Here is a 21,248-nt window from a genome sequence, read left to right on the forward strand (position 1 = left end):
GCAGCGAGGCCGGGAGTTGCCGGGAGAGGGGCGGGGGGCGGCCCTTCTCCAGGAATTTCCGGGGATCATGTTACAGCGCTCGCGGAGGGAGAGCCGAGTGGGACGCGAGGCCCGGCAGCGCACTGCGCCCCTCGCCCCCTCCTCCAGCAGCCCGCAGCCTTTGCAGCGCCGTCCCTGCCCACACTGACCCCGTGTGGCGGGGCCGCTCTGTTATGGTAGGGCCACCTCAACCCCGAGTTGTCGTCGGGTCTCCGCGGCCTCGCGTTATTGTAGGAACTATCCGGCCCAGAGTTATTGTAGGGTCTACGTGGGCCCGGGCCCCACTAGACGGAACTCCCCGCCCCCATTTGGCGGCGGAGGCGTCTCCTCGCCCCCGAGTCGTCCTAGGGACGCCCCGGGCCCGGGTGATTGTGGGTTCGCCCCGGCCCCGAGTGATTGTCTCAACCCCGTGGCCCGCGGTGGTCGTAGCGTCCCCGAGGCCACGGGCTCCCGTAGGCTCCCCGTGGCCCCGAGTTATAGTCGGGACGCCTCGGTCGCGGGTGATTGTCGGGTCTCCACGGGCCCGGGGCGTTGGGGCGGATCAGGCCTCCGCGCCTTCTCAGAGCGCCCCGCAAGGCCGCAGGCAAGATGAACATTCTGGCGCCGGTGCGGAGGGACCGGGTCCTGGCGGAGCTGCCCCAGGTAGGCGTCAGGGCCACGTCGGGCTTCTGGCTGCGGTAGGGTGTGGGCGGGGAGGGGGTGGCATGAGACCAGTTAGAGGCTTGGGCCCAGCCCTTCCGTCCTGCTAGGCCTGCTGCTTCTGGGTGGTCCCCTCCCCACCCCTCTACCCCCGCCCCTGGCTGCTTGGCTGTGGGACAAGGGCCGGGAGTGGGTGAGTCCCATTCTCCTCCATCCCTTTCAGTGCCTGAGGAAGGAGGCCGCTTTGCACGTGCACAAAGACTTCCACCCCCGCGTCACCTGCGCCTGCCAGGAGCACCGGACAGGCACCGTGGGGTGAGTTAGAGACTCCATAACAAAGAAAGGAAGTCCCAGGAAACCCTGTGGTCAAAGCCAGGGTACACAACCAACCTCTTGGGGCTTCGTTTCCGCCTCTACCAACTGTTTGGTTATTCTTCCTTTTTGTGCCCCTGTGTTCTCCCCTTTCTTCTGGGCAAGGTCCTGATGAGTCGTATGAGATGGGGTGGGGTAGAAAGGTGGCAGTTCTATTCCTGACACAAAGAAGGTGTCCAGAATGAGGAGGTGGTCACCAGCTCAGCTTCCCACTTATCATCCATTTGAGCCCCAGGGCAGGAGGTTGTGCCTAGAGGGATGAGTCCCATTGTGGGTAAAAAAAGGTAATACTAATAACAGTTGCCACCATTAACTGAGCATTTACTGTGTGCCAGGCAGCGTGTTGGGTACTATTAGTCTCTTTTATTAAATGGAAAACACCATCACTTTTAAGATGTATCCTGGTTTCAAAGATGTTAAAATGTATGTGTGTGAGGATATGTCTCAGACTGTAGGACATTTATCTCATTTTAACCTTCACAACAACCCAATAAAATATATACTAAATCCCCACTTAACAAATGTTGAAACTGAGGCTCAGAGAGGCTAAGTAACTTGTCCTAAGTCACACAGCTAGTAAATGTGAAAGCTGGGATGCAAATTCATGTCTCTCTCATACTGAAGCACATCTGTCCAGGTAAGCTGCCTGGGAGGCCTGGTGTCTATGGTAACCTCAGCCTGGGTGCAGCTACCTTTGTGGACCTACGAGGGAGCATTGAGACTCCCTAGGGTGAAAGAGCTAGTGTCCACTCCTCCTGCCCACTCTTGTGTCCAGCAGATTTAAGATCTCCAAGGTCATTGTGGTGGGGGACCTGTCGGTGGGGAAGACTTGTCTCATTAATAGGTAAGAGGGTGCTGGAGCTGAGCTGGGTGGGGCTGGGCAGGGTAGGGCCACGCCTAGCCAGGTGGGCTGGGCTCAGGGCCAGAGCATCTTGTGTCCCCTCAGGTTCTGCAAAGACACCTTTGATAAGAATTACAAGGCCACCATTGGAGTGGACTTTGAGATGGAACGATTTGAGGTGTTGGGCATCCCCTTCAGTCTTCAGCTGTGAGTTCTTCCTCCACCCCTTCCCGCCATTCCTTCCCCCAGCGCCTGTACCCCACCTCACCCCACACACACATACCTGTGTTTCACCTCTCCTTCCTCCCAGCTGGGATACTGCTGGACAGGAGAGGTTCAAATGTATTGCCTCTACCTACTACCGAGGAGCCCAAGGTAAGGGGCTGGGTGAAGTGGGGTATACCTGGCCTCTAATCTAGGGCTGAGGGGATTGTGGAAATCAGCCAGTAGTATCTTCCCGTCAACCTGGGGCTGTTTCTGCCATTCTTCCAGCCATCATCATTGTCTTCAACCTGAATGATGTGGCCTCCCTGGAACATACCAAGTATGTAGGGATGCTGGACTATAATGGGGGCCCTGGGAAGAGAGGGTTCAGAAAGGAGGCGGGGGCACGGTCATGGTAGGGAAGGGGAAGAATGCATCTAGGACCAAGGAGAAGGTCGTGAGGCATATGAGTGTGAGTGAGAGGAGCCTGTCCAGCTCACTCATCCCTTGCTGTCCACCATCTGGCAGGCAGTGGCTAGCTGATGCACTCAAGGAGAATGATCCTTCTAGCGTGCTTCTCTTCCTCGTGGGTTCCAAGAAGGACCTGAGTGTGAGTGTGCCAGTGGGGGGACTTCCCAACTTGATGAGGGGAACCCCCCATCTGACTCCGACTTTACCTCAGACTCCCGCTCAGTATGTGCTGATGGAGAAAGATGCACTCAAGGTGGCCCAAGAGATGAAGGCCGAGTACTGGGCGGTCTCATCTCTCACTGGTGAGTCAGAGGCTTCAGGCCTTCTGCTGTGGCATTCCTGCCTGCCTTGCCTCTCATTCCTCCACCTCCAGCTGTGCCTAGTGAACCCAGGCCTGGAGCTGCCCCTGAGCACCCGTCTACTCCCCGTGTCAGGTGAAAACGTCCGGGAATTCTTCTTCCGCGTGGCAGCACTCACCTTTGAGGCCAGCGTGCTGGCTGAGCTGGAGAAATCGGGGGCCCGGCGCATTGGGGATGTTGTCCGTGAGTGCCCACCTGGATGAGGGTGGCAGAGGGCAGAAGGAGCCTCCAATCCCTGCTCCACGTATTTCCCACCCTCCTTCAGGCATCAGCGGTGATGACAGCAACCTCTACCTAACTGCCAGCAAGAAGAAGCCCACGTGTTGCCCATGACGGGTGAGGGAACTGTCCAGAGGCTGCCCAGCCCTGGGGCACTGTGCCACTGGACTCCCTGAGAGCTTGACCCCTGGACGTTTGCACTGACTGTTTTTCCAGACCAAAGACCTGCCCCTTGGTGGCAGTACCCCCAGAGGGTTAGCTGGGACCATGCTAGTCACTTCCTGCCCCAGGCACCATACCGAGGACTGGATGCCCCCCTCTTCCAGGGGCCCTCCAGGGTGCCCAGTGATAGGGAAGTGGTCCTTGCTGCTTTTATTCAGCCTACTGGACCCTTTGGGTACAAGGATGCTTAATGATCGCAGCCTCACACTGTGCCTTATGCATTAAAGTATCTGTTATTGGCATTTTGGGGGCTGGAGTCCTTTGTTGGGGATGAGGGTGTGAAATGGGCAGGGCTGTTTGGTAATCTTGACAGTGGAGCCGCCTTCTTTTTTTTAGAGAATATCTTTTATTTTTATTTATTTATTTATTTATTTTTTGTGAGGAAGATCAGCCCTGAGCTAACATCCATGCCCATCCTCCTCTTTTTGCTGAGGAAGCTTGGCCCTGAGGCTAACATCCGTGCCCATCTTCTTCTACTTTATATGGGACGCCGCCACAGCATGGCCTGACAAGTGGTGCATCAGTGTGCCACCGGGATCCGAATCACGGGCCACCGGCAGCAGAGCGCGTGCACTTAACCACTACGCCATGGGGCCGGCCCCCCCCCTTTTTTTTTTTTGTGAGGAAGATCAGCCCTGAGCTAACATCCGATGCCAATCCTCCTCTTTTTTGCTGAGGAAGACTGGCCCTGGGCCAACATCCGTGCCCATCTTCCTCCACTTTATATGGGATGCCACCACAGCATGGCTTGACAAGCAGTGCGTCAGTGCGCGCCCGGGATCCGAACCTGTGAACCCCGGCTGCCACAGCAGAGCACGCGCACTTAACTGCTGCACCACCAGGCTGGCCCTGGGAGTGGAACCTTCTGCTGGGATTCTGGCCATCGCTGGCTCCTGGGCAGGTCTCAGGCAGGCTGGGAGCTCAGGGACCAGGTCTGGGGGGCTGCACTGTACCCTCACTGGCTGAGATCTGAATGGTTGGCTTTGAGAGCCCTTTCCATTGGTCCCTTCCTCCCAAATATGTCCTCCTTTGGTGCTTGTACCCAAATTTCCACCATTGGATGATATTTTTCTTTTTTTACACTCTTCCTGCCTTTCCTTTAAAAATACTTCTTTGAGGGGAACACAGTGAGAAGCAGTTGAGTTTTGGATGTTTTTTTTTTGGGTTGACCAGAAGGGGCTTGGCTTTTATTCAGAAGAGGTGCTAGCTGGTGATACAAACATAAAATTAGTGATATAAACATAAAATTATGAGTAGTGTTTTTTTACACTTTAAAACATAATCAGGGGCCAGCCCTGTGGCGTAGTGGTTAAGTGCGTGTGCTCTGCTGCTGGCGGCCCGGGTTCAGATCCCGGGCGCTCACCGAGGCACCACTTGTCAGGCCATGCTGTGGCGGCGTCCCACATAAAGTGGAGGAAGATGGGCACAGATGATAGCCCAGGGCCAGTCTTCCTCAGCAAAAGGAGGAGGATTGGCATGGATGTTAGCTCAGGGCTGGTCTTCCTCACAAAAAAAATAAAAATAAAACATAATCACGTTTTAGACAATCAAGAATCAGATTGAATTAAAAATAAGATAGGGGCCGGCCCCTTGGCTTAGTGGTTAAGTGCGCGCGCTCCGCTACTGGCGGTCCGGGTTCAGATCCCGGGCGCGCACCGATGCACCGCTTGTCGGGGCATGCTGAGGCCGCGTCCCACATACAGCAGCTAGAAGGATGTGCAACTATAACATACAACTATCTACTGGGGCTTTGGGGAGAAAAAGGGAAAAAAAGGAGGAGGATTGGCAATAGATGTTAGCTCAGGGCCCGTCTTCCTCAGCAAAAAGAGGAGGATTGGCATGGATGTTGGCTCAGGGCTGATCTTCCTCACAAAAAATTTTAAAAAAGTAAAAATAAGATATATTTTTCCTTCTTCAAACAAACAAACAAAAAAGATGTGCTGTGAATCAGGAGGACCCACATTTGAATCCTTGCTGTCCATCCTGGGACACTCAGGCAAATCACTTATCCTCTGTGCCTCAGTTTCCTCATTTGTAAAATGAGACTAATAATACTGATGAGGTTTCATGGATGAAATAAGATAAAAGTGCTAACACACACATTGGAAGAGCTCAAAAACTTTAACTGTTATAATAACTATTTGGGGAAAGAGTGACCAAGAACCTGGTTCACTGTTGACATCTGACCCAGAGCCACAGATTGGCTGGAAGTATCTCAGACATCTGGGCCAACAGTGGAGGGACACATGTGGCCTGGTGTTGTCCTGGGAGGCCATGGAGGGTCAAGATTAGAACATCCTGGCTCCCAGTCAATAAGTGCTCTGTCCATTCCATGCCTGGTTCCATTCTCACCCAGCTACTCTGTCCTGGAAGGGTTGGCTTTTCTGCACGCTCCTCCTCCTGGCTTCGCCCCACTGCTCTTCCTAGAGCTCTCTAGAGCTTGAGCTATGGTGGGTGGGAGGGTCTGGGCAGTGGCCCTACACAATCAGGCTGCTGAGTCTGCAGGAAGGTGAAGGTTGGGATCACACAGAGAGGCAGCAGGAGAGGCCCTTGATGACTCTAGAAAAAACAGTTTAAACACCCTCCTTTTCACTCCTTGCCATCCTTTGAGGCATATCCTGGCTTTGGAGCCTGGTGCCAAGAGAAATTGAGGGGTGTGATGTGTGGAATGTCGGTGATTCGGCTCTAAGGCTTTTCCACACTTTCCTGGAATTTTTTTCCATCTCTGTTCTCTCACAGGACTGCGCTCCTCACCCCTTGCCTTGCACAGAGCTGTAACTCAATATGTGTGTGTATGTGAAGCCTGCACCACAGTACCACTGTGGAGGGTTTGTGCTGTGTGGAGTGTGGGGAGCGGGGGTATGGTTCTGTGTTCTGAGTGGTGTCTGTGAGGGGCGTGTGCATGTTGCGTTAGTTCATGTGTGGTGAGTGGATGTTTTATGTGCTCTACGTGTGCGATACATGCATGTGCAGTGTGTATGCTGTACTTAAGGGTGTGAGGGTTGTGTGTAGTCGGTTACTATAAATGCGGCTGGCCCTGCTCCCCGCATGGGGCAAACCTATGCAGATACATGAGGTTGCCTGAATGAGATAAGATAAAGCACTAACACACATAGGAAGAGCTCAAAAACCTTAACTATTATAATAACTATTCTAGAGAAGAATGACCAGGACCCTGGCTCTATGTTGACCTCTTTATTGGGCACGGTGCCCCATGGGGTTAGGAGGGAACGTTGGGAGGGGGCGCTACGGGTGGGCGTCACAGGCGGGCTGGGGGCCGACATCATGTCTCATCCGGGAGTTCGGCCATAGGCTGCTGTGGCAGGACCTGCGGGCGGAGAGCAAGAGAGCGAGCCTGGCCTCCCGCCAGGGCAGGAGGGACCTCGAAAGAGCCGGGATGACAGGGTGGAGGTTGGAGGCAGTCGCTTCGCAGGCGGGCGGCCGGGGGCTCAGGCGTAGACTGGCGGCGGGTCTCAGGTTCGGAAGGATTGGGAGGGGCGGGGAGCAGGCCGAAGGGTGCAGTTGAGAGAATGGCTTGGGCGGGGCTAAGAACGGGGCCAGGGGCGGGGCTAAAGTCTGGCGGTAGGACTAAGAGCTGCGAGAAGGTCTGGAGAGGAACTAGGGATGGGACTGAGGGCTGGGCCTGAGATAAAGGGGCGGTACTAAGGTTAAAGGTGGGACAAAGAGGGGCCCGGAAGGAGCTGGGAGGCGCCGGATGAAGAGCGCGACTGCAGCTTCCACTTGGGCTGAGAAGACCACGCAGCCTAGAGCGGGGAGGGGAGGGGAGGGGAGGGGAGGGGAGGGGAGGGATTGGGCAAGCATGAGGCGCAGTTAACGGCTGGACTGGGGCCAAGCTGAGTTTGGGGTTTACGGTTGGCTCGGCCAAGCTGAGGTTCAGAGTTGGACTTCGACGAGGAAGAGTCTTGTAGAGAAGAACTGGGCTGAGAGCGATGTGGGTCAGGACGACACTGACGACTGAGAGGTGGACTACGGAAAAGACTGAGGACGATGCCGACATCTGGGATGAAAGCAGCTGGGGTAAGGAGGGGGCGGGGCAGAAGATTAGTGGAGGGCTTCGAGCTGGCGGCGTGGCACGCGGGCTGGCTTGAGTACTCCAGGAGGGTGTAAAACTAGAGGGAGAAGGGCGAAGGAGGCGGGGCCAAGGGCTGGGCTGAGGCGGAGTTAGGGCCTGGAGGCGGGCTCACGTCGAGCCGTGGACCAATCAATGATGGAAGACTAGGGTCCTGAGGACCTGCGGAATCGCCTGCGGGTTCGGCTGGAGCGGTCAGGCTGGAGCCAGAGCTGCAACTCCTAGTTTTGGGATGGAAGGGAGCCTTGTGCCGCAGCCGGAGGCCCAGGCTACCGCCCAAGAAGTGTGGGGCCTCCCTGGAGCCCATGGTCCAGCGCCCACTCAGTCCCCTGGGCCGGGGCGGGCGGATCCATTGACTCTGAGAGCAGGAAGGAGTCTGGAGGTTCCACGCGTGACATCACAATCGCCTCCAGATGTGGGCGCGGCCAGGGCGGCATTTCCAAGGAGACCCTTGCACACTGCCCCTGCCTTGCTCCCTCCTCTTCCCTCCTTCCCTTCCTTAGTTACTCCCTCCCTCCCTTTTTCCCTCCCTCCCTCCCCCATTCAGCTGTTCTGGTGCCCAACCTGGAACCCCACCCCCTGTGCCGCAAGGGCGGGGGGCGCTCCTCAGCCCGCAGGACTGGGAAGATTCTGTACAAATGAGCATCACTTGTGAGTTTTGAGTTAGGCCCGTGTGCCCCAATTAATGCTCTACCGAGAAAGAGAAAACGAGCCTCTCCTTTTCAAGATATCACCCTACTCATTCATTATGAAGTCTCCCCTGTGTCCAACCTCAGTCACTTCTGCTGTAGGAGCTCTGGACTGCTGCTTCAGTGGGAGCTCTCGTTGTGTCTGTGAAACCAGAGAGCAGACTGCCTTCCTCAGATCTGAGGAGAGTTACTAAGTCCCTTCCCTTGGGAAACAGAATTATGATTGTCATGGCTTCTTGGGGATTAGAGGGAAGTTAATCAGCAGACCTTGCATATACGCCTCTTTCATGGTGACCTGGGAGAGAGCAAGGACAGTGGAGTCAGATAAAGCGGAGTTTGAATCCTAAACCTGGCTCAGGGCCCCCTGGCCTGACCTCAGGGTCCACACAGGGATAAGGAAGACTTTGGAGTCAGGACTGAGTAAAACCAGAGGATGAGGAATTGGTTGTGTTGGAGTTGAAAAGCAGGTGTAGTAGGAAGCTGGTAGGACAGATTTTGGATAGGAACCCCAAGTAGACAGGGCTAAAAGAGCACAGGCTATGGAGCCAGGAAGACCAGGTTTGAATCCTGCCTCTGTCATCTATACACTTGTATCTTTGGATAAGTTACTTATCCTGAGTCTCTGTCTCTCCATCCAGAAAATGGGTTGCGTGAGAATTTAGAATCAAAGGCATATTTTATTTATTTATTTTTTTAATACATTCACTAAATCAAAGGCTGCATACCTTGTTTTTTTTTTTTTTGAGGAAGATTGGCCCTGAGCTAACATCTGTTGCCAGTCTTCCTCCTTTTTTCCTTTTTTCTCCCCAAAGCCCCAGTAGATAGTTGTATGTCATAGTTGTACATCCTTCTAGTTTCTCTATGTGGGACGCTGCCACAGCATGGCTTGATGAGTGGTGCGTAGGTCTGTGCCCAGGATCCGAACCAGTGAACCCTGGGCCGCTGAAGCAGAGCACGTGAAGTTAACTGCTACGCTACCAGGCTAGCCCCTTAAAGGCATATATATATTTTTTTTTTTAAAGATTTTTTTTATTTATTTATTTTCCCCCCAAAGCCCCAGTAGATAGTTGTCTGTCATAGCTGCACATCCTTCTAGTTGCTGTATGTGGGACACGGCCTCAGCATGGTCGGAGAAGCGGTGCGTCGGTGCGCGCCCGGGATCCAAACCCGGGCCGCCAGCAGCGGAGCGCGCGCACTTAACCACTAAGCCACGGGGCCTGCCCTAAAGGCATATTTTAAAAGCCCAGCACAGTGCCTGACATTGGGAAAATGCCCATTCTGGGCCAATTTTCGTTCCCTAGAAAAGTCCCCAAGTTTGAACCCTGGGCAGAATCTCCAATGCTATAGCTACTCTGTGGCTCCAATAGGGAGTTTATTTTATTCTATGCATGTATTCATTCAATCAACTAACATTTACTGAGTACTTTCCATGTCCCAGGATGTGTAGATACAGAGGCAGATGAAGTATGGGCCTTGTTCTTCAGTTGCTATAGAGTAATTATATGTAGTACCATGGCAGGGTAAAGGGGCACAAGACATGTGACCAGTTCTACTTGGATAGCAGTGTTCTTTCCAAGATGAGCAGGTGCTTCTGGGAGGTGGGAGGCAGGAGAGAAGGAATGGAGAATGGAAGGGTGGGAGGAGGGATGGATGGGTAGGAGGAACTGATAACTGAGGAAGGAACCAGGACTGAGGAAGGAACCAGGGCCTGGGTCCTGAGGGGCCAGTTATGTCACGATAAGGAGTTTGCACCTCATCCTGAAGGTAGTGGAATGCTATTAAAGAGGAGGAATGTGGTGGACCAGTTGGCATTCTTAAAAACTCAGTTTGGCTGCATTGTGAGGACTGGGTGACGGTAGTGAGATAGGAGCCAGGGAAGCCAGGCAGGAGGCTACTGCAGCTGTCTCCATCGGTGATAATGAAAGTCTGAACCAAGACAGAGGCAGATGTGATGGCAGGTAGGCATGGCAAGACCTGGTCATCAAGTTGGTGTAGAAGTGAGGGAAAGAATCATCCCTAGATTTCTAGCTGAGATGTCTGTTCTCTCTGAAATGGAAGATACAAGAGGAGGTGGTTCATGGAGGGTAGGGAAGAGATGGTAAATTCGGGTGGGACATGCTGGTCTAAGATGTTTTGGGAATGTCCAAAAGGATATTGGCTATGTGCTCAGGAAAGCAGTCTGGATTGGAGACCCAGATTTACATCATTTTATTGGTGGGTATTGAAACCATGGAAGTGGATGACATTACCCAAGACAAGCCTGTAGAGTCTTCTGAGAAGGAGGCCAAAGACAGAACCCTGGTAATCACCAATTTAAGGGGTACAGCAGAGGAAGAGGAGACAGCAAAGGAGTTAGGAAATAACTAAAAGGCTAGTGAGGGAAGGAAGAGAGAGAGGAGATGAGAGAGGTCTGTCATGGGAGCCAAAGGAACAGAGTTTGCAGAAGATTAGATTGATTAGTCAACAGGGTCAAGTGAGAAGAGATGAAAGGAAGGCCACTGGGTTTGGCTATTAGGAAATCATCAGTGGCCTTTGCCTGGGATCTTCTGATAGAGGGGCCTAGATGGCTGCCATGTTGTAGGTGGCTGGAGTAGAAGAGAGAGGTGGCGACTCAGCTCACTGAAGGTAGGGACTGGGCCTCCTTCACTGATGCCTAGTGAAACTATCCAATGTGTGAAATGAATGAGTGAATAAACTGGGATTGAAAAGGAAGAGGGGTGGGTTATGTATTGGTAAAGGGAAAAACAGGGTTCACACACACAGTGTTTTGTTTAAAGATGTTCATAGCCTGTAGGGAAAAAACCCAAACAAAAACATTAAAGAGGGAGAGGGTGAAAATTCTGGCTGGGATCTAGAGTTCAGGTGCTTTGGGCAGGAGGAAGGAGGGATACTTCCCCAGGCTGGAGGAGAGTTGATGAGGGTGGGAGCAGCCACAGATAGTGCTGGCGCAATGATCTGCTGAGAGAAACAGCAGCAGGGTGGGAGCTTCCAGGGAAGTGATTGAAGTTTCATTCATTCATTCAATAAATTCTGGATACTTACTGTGCTATGGAAAACAGAAGGAGCTGACCAGGGACCTGTCAGGGATGACCAAGTGCCACTGAAGGCCTGGCTGAAGTCCCCAAGCAATCAGCTTCCCTTCCTTAATTTAAGTAGGACTCAGCTCCAGTGCCCCAAAGGCCAAAGCTAATTGTGGGAAGAAAAGGGAAGCGGCATACTCACCCTGTGGTTGCTGGTGGAGCTGCTGTCCCAGTTGGAGTTCTGCTTGGGGACACCCTCTGACCAGGCTCCACATACCCTTGGACAATTCCTGGAACTGTCCCTCCTTGCCTAGACTCTGGCTCACTCCTATTCATTACTCAGATTCAGCTCCTATTATGCTTCTTCCAAGAAATCTTTCCTAATTCCCGCCACCCCCACAGTCCCTGTAGGTCTCCTTGTTCTGTGCTCTCACAGGCCTTTCTCACCACCACTTCCCTCCCTGCCAGTGTCTGCTTACTGTCCTGAACTGTTCTGCATACCTCCCCTGCGGCGGCCCTCTCCTCGGCCTTCTCCCCTGCCTCCCCCAGCCCCTTGAAGGCAGGGAATGTTGTGTTGTTTTTTTAATCTCTGCATCTCTGGGGTGCAGCTCAGGCCTCACACCTGGAGCTTCTCAGGAAATGTTTGATGACTGAATGGCACGGGGAGCGGGGGCTGCTGCCGCTGCCACTCTGTACTCTCTCAGATATAAACAGGTTGCCCAGTTGGGAGAGAGGACATCTGCTGGCTGGTGTGGCGTCTAGCACGGATGCATCTACCTTCTCTGAAGGTGGGTCCAGCGGATCTCTGGCCCAGGGTCCCCACCACACCTCACCTGGGAAAGCTGACACCTGGTGGGAGGCAGGAAGGTGGAAAGCGTTTGGTCCTGAAGGGCTTACCCAGATGCCCCATCCCCACCTCATCTCCTACTCACGTGGGACAGAGAGGGCCCCTTTCTGGAGGCCACAATCACCTCTTTTGTAGAGCACTTTATGGTGTACAGTGTGAATTGAGTCTTCCCAACAACCCTGCAAAATAGGTATTACCACTATCCCCATTTTGTGCATAAGGAAATGAAGGTTCAGAGAGGTAAAGTAACTTGCCCTACGTCACCCAGCTAGTGACAGAACCAAGACTTGGACTCAGGCCTGTCTGACCACAAGTTCAGGGCACTTGCTACTATGCTGCCCTTTGCCCCAGTTCAGCAGTGCTGAACAAACCTAAGGTGGTGGTGGTGTTCCGAGGTCCTGCCTCACATGCCTTATTTCCCCGGGATGGAGAAAGGGCATGGGAGGAAAGGAAGCAGAAAGGGAGGCCACCAGCTGGGGTCAGGGATCTATGGGGGACCTGGGACCCTCACAGCATGGTATGGGGAAGGGAAGGGAAGAGGAATGTGGGGTGAGGCTCAGACAAAGCTGCTATCTCCTTCTCTCTCAAGTACTTTAAGGCCACTTGGACTAACACACCCCCAGCCTGATTTAACTCCTGGCTGGTGGCCAGTCTGAGGTCTTGCCCGGGTTCCACCCCTTTCTATCCCTCGTGGGGGCTAGATAAAGGTGAAATCCTCCTGGGCTGTTTGGAGGGAGTTAGCCAGCCAGAGCACCCCATGGAACTCCGCAGTGCCCGCCCACTCCCACCTCCTGGGGTGGGTGGAGCCAGCGTCCAGGAGGACCTGCAAAAAGATGCCTTGTCCTCGCTGCCCTGGTGTGTGAGACCTTGGGCACATGGAGTCACTTCATGAGCTTACCTTGTAGATGGTGGCCTGAGCGGGGAGCCACTGGTTGACTGGAGCCTTAGGCAGGGTCAGAAGTGAAGCAGTGGGGGTGGAGGCTGGGAGACTCACATGTGTGTCCAGGGCTTGCATTCGGTTAAGCAAAAGAGGCAAGAGCCTTTCCCCAGGGCTTTCCCCTAACCCCAAATTCTCACCCCAGCAGCTTCTCCCCTGTGCCCTGGGAAAGGGGACATGGTATCTATGTTGCCTACAAGGGGTGGAAGAGCTCAGGCTGGGGTAGGTTGTTCAGGAGTCTGTGGCTCTAAGGACTGAGGAGAGAAAATGAATGGGGAATGGGAACCTGATGAGTCCAGAGCAGGGAAAGAATCAAGAGTGAGCATGAGAAAGGGGAGAGAAGTGAGAGAGGTGTCAGGGGGCAGAAAAAGGGGCTTGGAGAAGAGAGGAGGGAAAAGGGAAGGACCAGTGTCAGGAGAAGCCAAGGAGCATGACATGCCACGGGTTAGGCCTTAGCTCCCCTCCAGGCCTGACCCACCATGCCGTGGTAGGCCTTGGGACTGGAGTGGCTTCAGAGGCTGTGAGGGGTCAGATGCAGGCCTCCTGGGCCTGTGCAGGGCAGGCAGCAACTGAGGACACTGCTGCTGCTGCTGCTGGGGACTCTGAAGTGGTACTCCTGTCTGCCCTGTGGCTCCCCAGTTGGCCATGCATGGCAAGAGAGGCTTTCCCTATTCAGGTACCCTGTGGAGTGGGGTAGCTGATAACTCAGAGCAGCTAGGTGAGGGGCAGGCAGGAGTCAGTGAAAGGACCCAGGAGGGTAGGCTCCTGCAGAAGGCACTGGAGGGGAAGAGGCGAGTGTCACAGGACAGCAAGGGGGAGTTGGTGAGGACCCTGGTGAGACATTTTCCTGGAGTCTGCAGAGGGCAGCAGATTCATGCAGTGGATTGGGGAAGGGCGAGCGCTGGGGCCTGGAGTTACTACTACTGAAGTGGAAAACAGCTGCGGGGGAGGGAGGATGGTGACAGCAGGTGAATCTGGTGAAGCCTTGAGACTGAACTGTGGGAGGGGAGCCCTAGAGGGGTGCTGCTGCCCCTGCCCTGTGTAACCCAGACTCCCACCCCCTCAGGTGAATTCAAGGACCCTGACAGGTGCTGCTGGAAACACAAGCAGTGCACTGGGCACATCATCTACCCCTTCGCCTCTGCCTACGGCCACCACGATCTGCACCTGCACTCTGTCAACCACTGTGACTGTGACTCTAGGTAAGGGCCCTCCTCCCTGAGTGACCCCAGCTCGAGAGACTCCTGGGTAAAGCCAAGTCCAAACTTTCACTGTGGTTCCCTCCTTCAAACTTTGGTGCCCCTTCAGCTTTGACCTGGTGCTTTGTAAACCTGGTCTGCTCCGAGAGCAATGGGGAGAAGGTCTTCTGGCAGCCTGGGCTGAGCCCAGCACAAGCCCGCTGTCCCTGAGCCTTCTCGCTCTGGGCCCCTGGGGAGTCATGGAGGCGTGGGAGCCAGGCGAGTCCCCTGTGTGGCAGGCTGAAGGACTGCTCAGAGAAGACAAATAGCAGCAGCTCCCGAGATGTGGGCCCAACCTGCTCCCGAGATGTGGGCTCAACTTGTTTCAACATCATCCAGTCCCCTTGCCTTGAGCTGATCCCAGAGGAACTGTGTGTGGAGCGGTTCTGGTATGGCTGGTGAGTGATAGCAGGGGGAGCGGGGGCCCCTCTATGGGGCACTGGCCCCCACTCTCTATCAACTTTCTCTTTCCCTGTCCCCCTCCCTTCCAGGTGCAAAAGCTACAGGCCTGTCTCTGTGGCAGTGATCCACTATCCCATCCACCATGAGTGTGGGGCAGATGACTTAAATGAAGAAGAGGAAGAGGAGGAAGAGGAAGAAAGCAAGCCTCCCATCCCCACCCAGGTGGGGCCCACCACCACACCCACTGACACGGGCATCGGCACGGTCACGGGTACCCCTGACTCGGCAGCTCCCATCACCATCTGGCGCTCTGAGAGCCCCACAGGGAAGTCCCAGGGCAGCAAGGTGATCAAGAAGGTCAAGAAGAAAAAGGAAAAAGAGAAAGAGCAAGAGGAGGAGTCAGACGAGAAGGCAAAGCTGAAAAAAAAAGCCAAGAAGAGCAAACTGAGTAAGAAGAAAAGCCTGGTTAAATCGGAATCTTCACCTCCAGACTTGAGCCGATCAATAAGCCCAAGAGAGTTGGTCAGGATGTCAGAGTCCAGCCCAGACAGCCGGGAAGACCTGGAGAGTGAGGACAGTTACAATGACCCCAGGCAGGAGGAACCCTCCAGCGAGGATATTGTGGAGTCTTCATTGCCCAGGAAGAGAGAGAAGAACACGGTCCAGGCCAAGAAACCCAGAGCAAAGGCCTCGCCAGTCAAGAAGGTCACCAAGAGGAAATCTCCCCCAGCATCAAACCCCAATCTCAGTTGAGGCCAGGGCGACCAGGGTGAAGAATAAATGCGATCAAGCCTGTCGCTGACCCCTGCTGCTCTTCTCTCTCCCTCCAATCTGGCTACTTCGGGGGGGGAGGGGGAGGCTCTGGGCATAGTTGAAGCCAAGGGGCTAGGGGGCTGCAGGGGTTTTTGAAGGGCAACCTATCTTTTCAGAGAAAGTCCATGGGAAGGTAGGTGGGAGGGAAGGGAGGGGTACAGGCTGTTTCTCTGTAATATCCTAGGCTCAGAGCAGGCTCAGAGCACATCTGGGTGGGGTGGCCAGGGGGCCTCCTGACTACTGGGAGACTGGTCTGTGTGGTATCCACTTGGGGACAGGCAGTACTGACTGCAGTGATGCCTCTAATAAACTGAACCTTTTAACCCACTCTGTGCCACTGTGCCTGGCCTTTCCCTCCCCTAAGTGGCCCTGGGGAAGGTGCTGGTGGCACCAAAGGAAATGTGATCTTCCTAGTTGGTGTGGCCCTGCTGCAGCTAGGCCCTTCCAGACCTTTTGTGCTGAAGGGAACAGAACTAAATTCCCAGCAAAAGGCCAGCCCCTTCACCCGAACTCTTGCCAACAGAAGACCCAGAGACCTTAAATGAAGGAAAACAAGGCGGGTGCTCACCAAGGTTGGGCAGCAGCAGCCTTTTTTGACTTTTCTGCTGAGCCCCAAGCAGAGGAAAGGGAGGGGTAAGCCGCACTTCCTCAGCACTGACTTGCAAAACTGAGATGAAGCCCTTGTGAAGAAACACAGGGAGATCAGAAGTCCAGAACAAGAGAGGCAGTGGGGCTGGGGGAAAGGACCAGGGCCAGGGGACAGCCTCTCCCCTGCAACATCCCAGCTCCCTTTTCTAAGGCCACTGTGTGTGTGGGAGCAGGTGAGCGTGGGGCCCATCCTGGGGCAGATGCACTTGACTTGCATGGAGATAATGTCAGAGACCAAGGCCCAGCTGGCAAAAAGGGGAGAGTGAGGTGCAGGGGCTTAAGTTGCAAAACCTAGATTTACTTGTGGTCTTTCTCCAATGTGCCAGAGAAGACTAGTAGGCACAGTGGACAGGGTGGCTGTATGTGAGTGTAATATAGCAGCTAACACTGCTGAGCCTTATGAGGTTCCAGGCACTGGGCTAAGTAAGCACTTCACACTTGCTATCTCAGTCCTCACGGCCTGAAACCAGATGAGGTAGGTAGCACCATCTCCATTTTACAGATAAGCTGGCTTAGAGACAACAAGAGCTTGCTCCAGGTCACAGGGCTGGGAAGTGGAACAGGGCTGTGATGCCAGGCAGTCTGATGCAGAAGCTGCCTGCTCTTCTATGAGTCATTGCGTCTCTGATGGCATGGAAGAGGGAGTCAGGGGAGCCCTCAGAGCTCCAAACACTGCTTTGAAAGCCACCCCTCAACAGCCGGAGAGTTAGAGAGAGAGGCTTGGCCAAGTGCTCTGTAGAAACACTGTTTATTCAAATGACAGGCAGGAAGCGGCGGCAGCAGGTGGGTGAGGGCGGCCAGGTGGGGGCTGGGCAGGTTAGCACTGCTCCCCTATGTCCCCTACAATCTTGCTTTGATAGCCACCCAAGCTGTTGGCATCAGGGTCAGAAATACTTCCCCTCCTCTCCCTCCTGCCACAAACTGAATAAATAGCATCCCTCTCCCCACAAGAGTTGGGGGAGTCTCATGTGCTGAGCTTGGTGCCCCGGTCGCAGCCCAGAGTCAGGTGAGGGCAGAAGCTCAAAATGGCTTGTAGGGAGTAGAATACAAAACTGTTCCACTCTCATTTTCTTCTTCCTTCCTGCCACACTCCCCTCCCAGCCTGGTCCCAGGACAGGTGGTCGGTGAGAGCCTGGAGTGGGAGAATTGTCGCCTTGCGTATACTGAGCTCAAGTTCACAAGCCCATCCAGCCTGTCACCCATCCAGGCTGACCACCAAAGAGAACGTCACTTCACGCCACTTTATGGACAGAAAAGGAGGGGCAGGGAGTGAGGCAGTGCAAGGCCAGACCTCTCCCAGCCTCAGAGGTAACCAGAGTCCTAGGAGCAGGCCCCCTACCGATCCATCTCATCCAGAAGCGGGGTGGCATCGCCAGCAATGGACATGGGGGTGCTTTCGATCATAGGGCTGGGGGAGGGCCGAGGTGTCAGCCGCTGCTTCTGTTTCCGCCGCTCTGCCTCCTTCTCCTGCAGCCACTGTTCTGCCATCTTCCCCCAGTCGATGGCTGCGTGGCTGTTGGACCTTGGAGGGAGAAGAAGGGGTCTTTGAGGTCAGGACTCTCCAAGGGTTCACTAGAAGGAAGCCTTCTCACTAGTCACTGGTGAGCACCCACCCTTGCAGAAATGAACCTCACACCTCTGCTGGCCGTGCACTGAGAAGCTTCCACATTGCCCTCTTTTGTCTTCTCCCAGAAGCAGTCCTCCTGGGGACATTACCTGGGTCACGGCTCTCAGAAGACCCAGAGCACCTGTCTAAGCTAAGCCCCTCAGCCTCCTAACAACACCTGTCCCTGCTCCGTGGCACCATCCATACACTTACTTTGGCTGCTGCTGCCGTTGCCGAGAGCTGGAGGAGGGCTGGGGCTGGGCCTGGGCCGACTGTGGGGTGGTGCTGGCCTGTAGCTGGTGGTACTGTGGTGTGGTGATGGGCTGGCTTGGGGTTGTGTAGGAGTAGCTGGGGGTCATTAGTGGTGTGGCCACTGGCTGTTGGGCTGGTGTTGGGAATACCTGGAGAAGGGTGAACAGTTAAAGGGGGATGAGTTTTGGGCTCATTTGGTCTTGCTGTGAACTTCTGGGAAGCTGAAAATTTGGGCTCAGCAAAGAGCTTTCCAGCTGACTGTCTCCTGAGCAGTATGTCGTCTGAGCAGCGGAGGCAGGCCAGCAGGGTGTGACCAGACATAACAATGGGGCCCACCAGTCCTGATCACTTGAGGGTTCTAGTAGCTTGAAGGTTCCAAAGATCCCAAAAGACTGTGGAGAGGTTAGTTCTTCTCTTTTTTTTTTTTGTGAGGAAGATCAGCCCTCAGCTAACATCCACGCTGATCCTCCTCTTTTTGCTGAGGAAGACTGGCCCTGAGCTAACATCCGTGCTGATCTTCCTCCACTTTATATGGGACGCCGCCACAGCATGGCCTGACAAGCGGTGCTTCGGTGCACGCCCAGGATCCGAACCCGGGCCGCCAGCAGCAGAGCATGCGCACTTAACTGCTATGCCATGGGGCCGGCCCCCAGGTTAGTCCTTCTCTTATTCCCTTTTCCCGCAAATGGGCCTAAGGAAAAGGAATATCTGTTTGGGACAGTTGCTAAGGCTGCGGCAGCCCCATCTGTTCATATGAAGTCCCTTGTGGTCGGCACTGCCAGAGGGCAGTCTATGGACACAGGTGGTCAAGGATGACTGTTCCCTTTCACTCTTCCCTGCCCTCCGCACGGAGCCTCCTCCCCAAGCAACGTACGTGATAAGCGCTGCTGCCGCCTCCACTGCCGCCATAGCCATACTGGCTAGAGGCCCACTGGGCTGGGGTGGCATTAGGATTCTGTCCTTGGCCTGTGACGGCTGCAATGGCACTGAACATCTGCGAGGTCATGTTCTGGGGCAGAGCATTCACAGCCCGTGTCAGATCTGTAAGCACACAGACATGGGGGATGGGCACTTTAGAGGTGAAAGTCCTTCTAAGCTCCATCCCTCCGACCCCTAGTCCCAGGCATGAGCTCCTCACCTGCAAGGTTGATGTTGGCTGGGGTAGCATTGATAGAAGCAGGTGTCCGGGTCCTGCTGCTGCTACTGGGGGTGATGCCTATGGGAAAGGGCCTGAATTACATCTCTCCAGAAACCTATTTCTGGTTTCACAATTTAGGGGGCTGGACGAGATACTAAGGTGGGTGAAAAGAAGAATGGAAGCTGCAGAGGCAAAGTGGATGGAGAATTTCCCTGATGCTAGGAGGTTGGAGTAGGAGTAAGAGAGCTGGAATGACAGCCTCCACCTCACCCCCTTCCATAGAAGGCCAGTGATTACCTTGAGTCAGGGCCTACGTGTCCCTCCAACCACACCCTAGAAGTCAGATAGAGTAAAACTCACCTGGTACAGGATCTTGGTAATGATCCTTAAACCATCTGAAAAGTCCATTCACAGTTGGGAAGATTTGGCCCCGGTACCGGAATCCTTCTGGAGTCACCGTTACATATTCTATCCTGGGATTTTGGAAGGAAACATGCATCAGATCCCACTTAGAGCCAGCTGTGAGAGAGCGGCCAAACAGATGTCCACCATGTGAAGCAGCCATACTGGGTGCTGGGGAAAAGGAGAGGTGAAAGAGCCATCTCTGACCCTGTGAAAGGAGGCTGCACTCTGACTGGGGAGGCGAGGAGTGCGTGGCAGAGTACAGGCAAGCCAGGAGTCAGCAGCCCGTGGTGTGCTACGTACAGGCTGCCAGAGGAAGGGTGGTATGGGGCTGGGCCACCATCCTGGGCTGCAGTATGACAGCAGCATACTGCAAGTGAGGGTGACACTGAGGTCACAGAGTGTCAGGGTTGGAAGGGGCCTCCAAGGGCAGGAAAGCACAACTCGCCATGAGACAGAATCTGGAAGAGCCTGGAAGGTGGTTAGTCTGCCCTTATTCAATACTTTGTAGAGCAGAGAGTGGGTAAGAGGCTGGGCTCTGGGTTCAGACCCAGTTCTAGTTCCAGTTTTGGCTCTGCCACTCACCACCTACTATGACTTCGTACCAAGTCACTAAACCCAAACCTCAGCTTCATTTGTAAAATGAGGAGAGCAGCACTTAAATCTATACGGTGGGTGTGAGGAATAAGTGAGACAGTGCATGTAAAGCACTTATCATAACACCTAAAATAGGGCTGGGCTCAATCAAGGACAGCTGTCAACAGCCAAGAGACCATGCTAGGTATCGCGAAGTTCTTATTTACATTAAGCTGAAACCTGCTTCTTAAATCTTCTATTCAAGTGTTGTTCATTCTGCAACACAAGAAGTCTGTACCCCTTTCCATGGAAAGCTATCATGTTGCCTCTGCTTCCGGTTAAAGGTCCCCCGTTTGTTCAACTGTTCCTCATGGCACAGTTTCCAGCCCCCACACAGCCCTGGCTGCCATCCTCTGGAAGCATGCTGGTGAGTTAGGAAAGGCTTCTCAGAAACGAGCACAATATTCCAGATGTGCCCAAGATGGGGCAGGGTCCAGAGTCTAGAGCTTCTTGTCACTTGGCCACTGAGGCCCCACTAATATAGTCTACACTGTGCATCACATGCAGGCAGTACAGGGATCAGAGCAGAAATGCATAGGCCTTGGCCAAGGGCTAAAGAGAGGATGGAGGCAGGCAGGCTAAGGTAGAGAAGGCTGGTATGGTTATCAGTCTGCGTAATGGACACAAAGAAAGCAGGTCTAAGGAAATTGGACTTTGTCCCATTCAGAGTGAGCCCCAGAGGAACCGAGATAAAGGGATACCTCAGAAGGCCAGCTTGTGAAGTCATACACAGAAAGGAGCAGAGTGGGTTGATGCTAGGAAGAAGAGATGCTCTGCTGACCCACCCCTTCCGTGCAGGCAGAAGAGTTAGCACACTACAGCAACAGTGAGCCACCATGTGCTGAAAGCCCTAGCGAGGGGGAAGCAGAGTGGAAAGAAGAGACGAGAGTGCTGGCTCCCATCTTTGCCAGTCAGGTGCAGAGTGTCTGGTGATTTCCATCACTCCTTGAGAGGGAGAAGAGGCAAAGGGAACTCCTTTTCACAGGGTTGATGGAAGTGCCTTTCTTCTGTGAATCTTTGCCTTTTGCCTCTAAATCATCACCCTCTTTCCCCACCTCCAACCTCCACCTGGGTTCTAAACAGGTAAGAGGAGAAAGGCAGTCAAGCAGAACAAGAGAGAGTACTGCTCTGGGGGCCTCTGACTCCTTTGCTAGCCTGTCTGTG

At 54.1% G+C, this 21,248-nt stretch overlaps 3 protein-coding genes across 14 annotated transcripts in view; 2 read left to right on the forward strand and 1 right to left on the reverse strand.

Annotated features, from left to right (window-relative positions):
• The first annotated feature begins 484 nt into the window (after window positions 1–484).
• On the forward strand, window positions 485–3,608 carry RAB34 (RAB34, member RAS oncogene family). Of its 4 annotated transcripts, none has more exons than XM_087440729.1 (10): window positions 485–681; window positions 902–993; window positions 1,826–1,894; window positions 1,997–2,098; window positions 2,202–2,266; window positions 2,384–2,435; window positions 2,624–2,705; window positions 2,778–2,868; window positions 3,001–3,108; window positions 3,191–3,608. In XM_087440729.1, exons 1-10 carry the CDS (start codon window positions 628–630, stop codon window positions 3,256–3,258), a joined length of 783 nt encoding a protein of 260 aa, XP_087296855.1. In that variant the 5' UTR covers window positions 485–627; the 3' UTR covers window positions 3,259–3,608. The 4 variants fall into 4 exon arrangements, with proteins under 4 accessions (XP_087296855.1, XP_004433428.3, XP_087296856.1 ...); XM_004433371.3 differs by having other exon boundaries at window positions 1,829–1,894; XM_087440730.1 differs by lacking the exon at window positions 1,826–1,894.
• A 3,560-nt stretch (window positions 3,609–7,168) lies between these two features.
• On the forward strand, window positions 7,169–15,391 carry PROCA1 (protein interacting with cyclin A1). Of its 3 annotated transcripts, XM_087440738.1 has the most exons (6): window positions 7,169–7,404; window positions 11,870–11,953; window positions 13,095–13,175; window positions 14,016–14,151; window positions 14,427–14,585; window positions 14,679–15,391. In XM_087440738.1, exons 1-6 carry the CDS (start codon window positions 7,317–7,319, stop codon window positions 15,340–15,342), a joined length of 1,212 nt encoding a protein of 403 aa, XP_087296864.1. In that variant the 5' UTR covers window positions 7,169–7,316; the 3' UTR covers window positions 15,343–15,391. The 3 variants fall into 3 exon arrangements, with proteins under 3 accessions (XP_087296864.1, XP_004433429.1, XP_014645251.1); XM_004433372.3 differs by lacking the exon at window positions 13,095–13,175; XM_014789765.2 differs by lacking the exons at window positions 11,870–11,953; window positions 13,095–13,175.
• A 1,391-nt stretch (window positions 15,392–16,782) lies between these two features.
• The window catches only part of SUPT6H (SPT6 homolog, histone chaperone and transcription elongation factor), a 32,506-nt gene continuing 28,040 nt past the window's right edge, over window positions 16,783–21,248 (reverse strand). For all 7 annotated transcript variants that reach the window (XM_087440736.1, XM_004433373.3, XM_014789768.2 and 4 more), the window contains 5 exons: window positions 19,407–19,519; window positions 19,047–19,124; window positions 18,783–18,949; window positions 17,870–18,057; window positions 16,783–17,572 (listed from right to left, as the gene is read on the reverse strand). In XM_087440736.1, the coding sequence (XP_087296862.1) occupies window positions 17,386–17,572; window positions 17,870–18,057; window positions 18,783–18,949; window positions 19,047–19,124; window positions 19,407–19,519 (733 nt within the window). In that variant the 3' untranslated portion in view covers window positions 16,783–17,385. The remainder of the gene's footprint in view (window positions 17,573–17,869; window positions 18,058–18,782; window positions 18,950–19,046; window positions 19,125–19,406; window positions 19,520–21,248) is intronic.

This window comes from Ceratotherium simum, chromosome 16 (assembly GCF_057802395.1).
Source record: "Ceratotherium simum simum isolate JZ-2026a chromosome 16, ASM5780239v1, whole genome shotgun sequence".
NCBI lineage: Eukaryota > Metazoa > Chordata > Mammalia > Perissodactyla > Rhinocerotidae > Ceratotherium > Ceratotherium simum.

What these genes read in the sequence shown, in the direction of transcription:
- PROCA1 (XM_087440738.1), top strand. Translation starts at nt 7,317, where the DNA reads ATGTGGGTCAGGACGACACTGACGACTGAGAGGTGGACTACGGAAAAG. An exon ending in TGCATCTACCTTCTCTGAAG is followed by an intron (nt 11,954 to 13,094) that starts GTGGGTCCAGCG and finishes TTCTCACCCCAG; the next exon opens with CAGCTTCTCCCCTGTGCCCT. An exon ending in CACTGTGACTGTGACTCTAG is followed by an intron (nt 14,152 to 14,426) that starts GTAAGGGCCCTC and finishes CCTGTGTGGCAG; the next exon opens with GCTGAAGGACTGCTCAGAGA.
- RAB34 (XM_087440729.1), top strand. Translation starts at nt 628, where the DNA reads ATGAACATTCTGGCGCCGGTGCGGAGGGACCGGGTCCTGGCGGAGCTG. An exon ending in TCCTGGCGGAGCTGCCCCAG is followed by an intron (nt 682 to 901) that starts GTAGGCGTCAGG and finishes CATCCCTTTCAG; the next exon opens with TGCCTGAGGAAGGAGGCCGC. An exon ending in CTACTACCGAGGAGCCCAAG is followed by an intron (nt 2,267 to 2,383) that starts GTAAGGGGCTGG and finishes CCATTCTTCCAG; the next exon opens with CCATCATCATTGTCTTCAAC.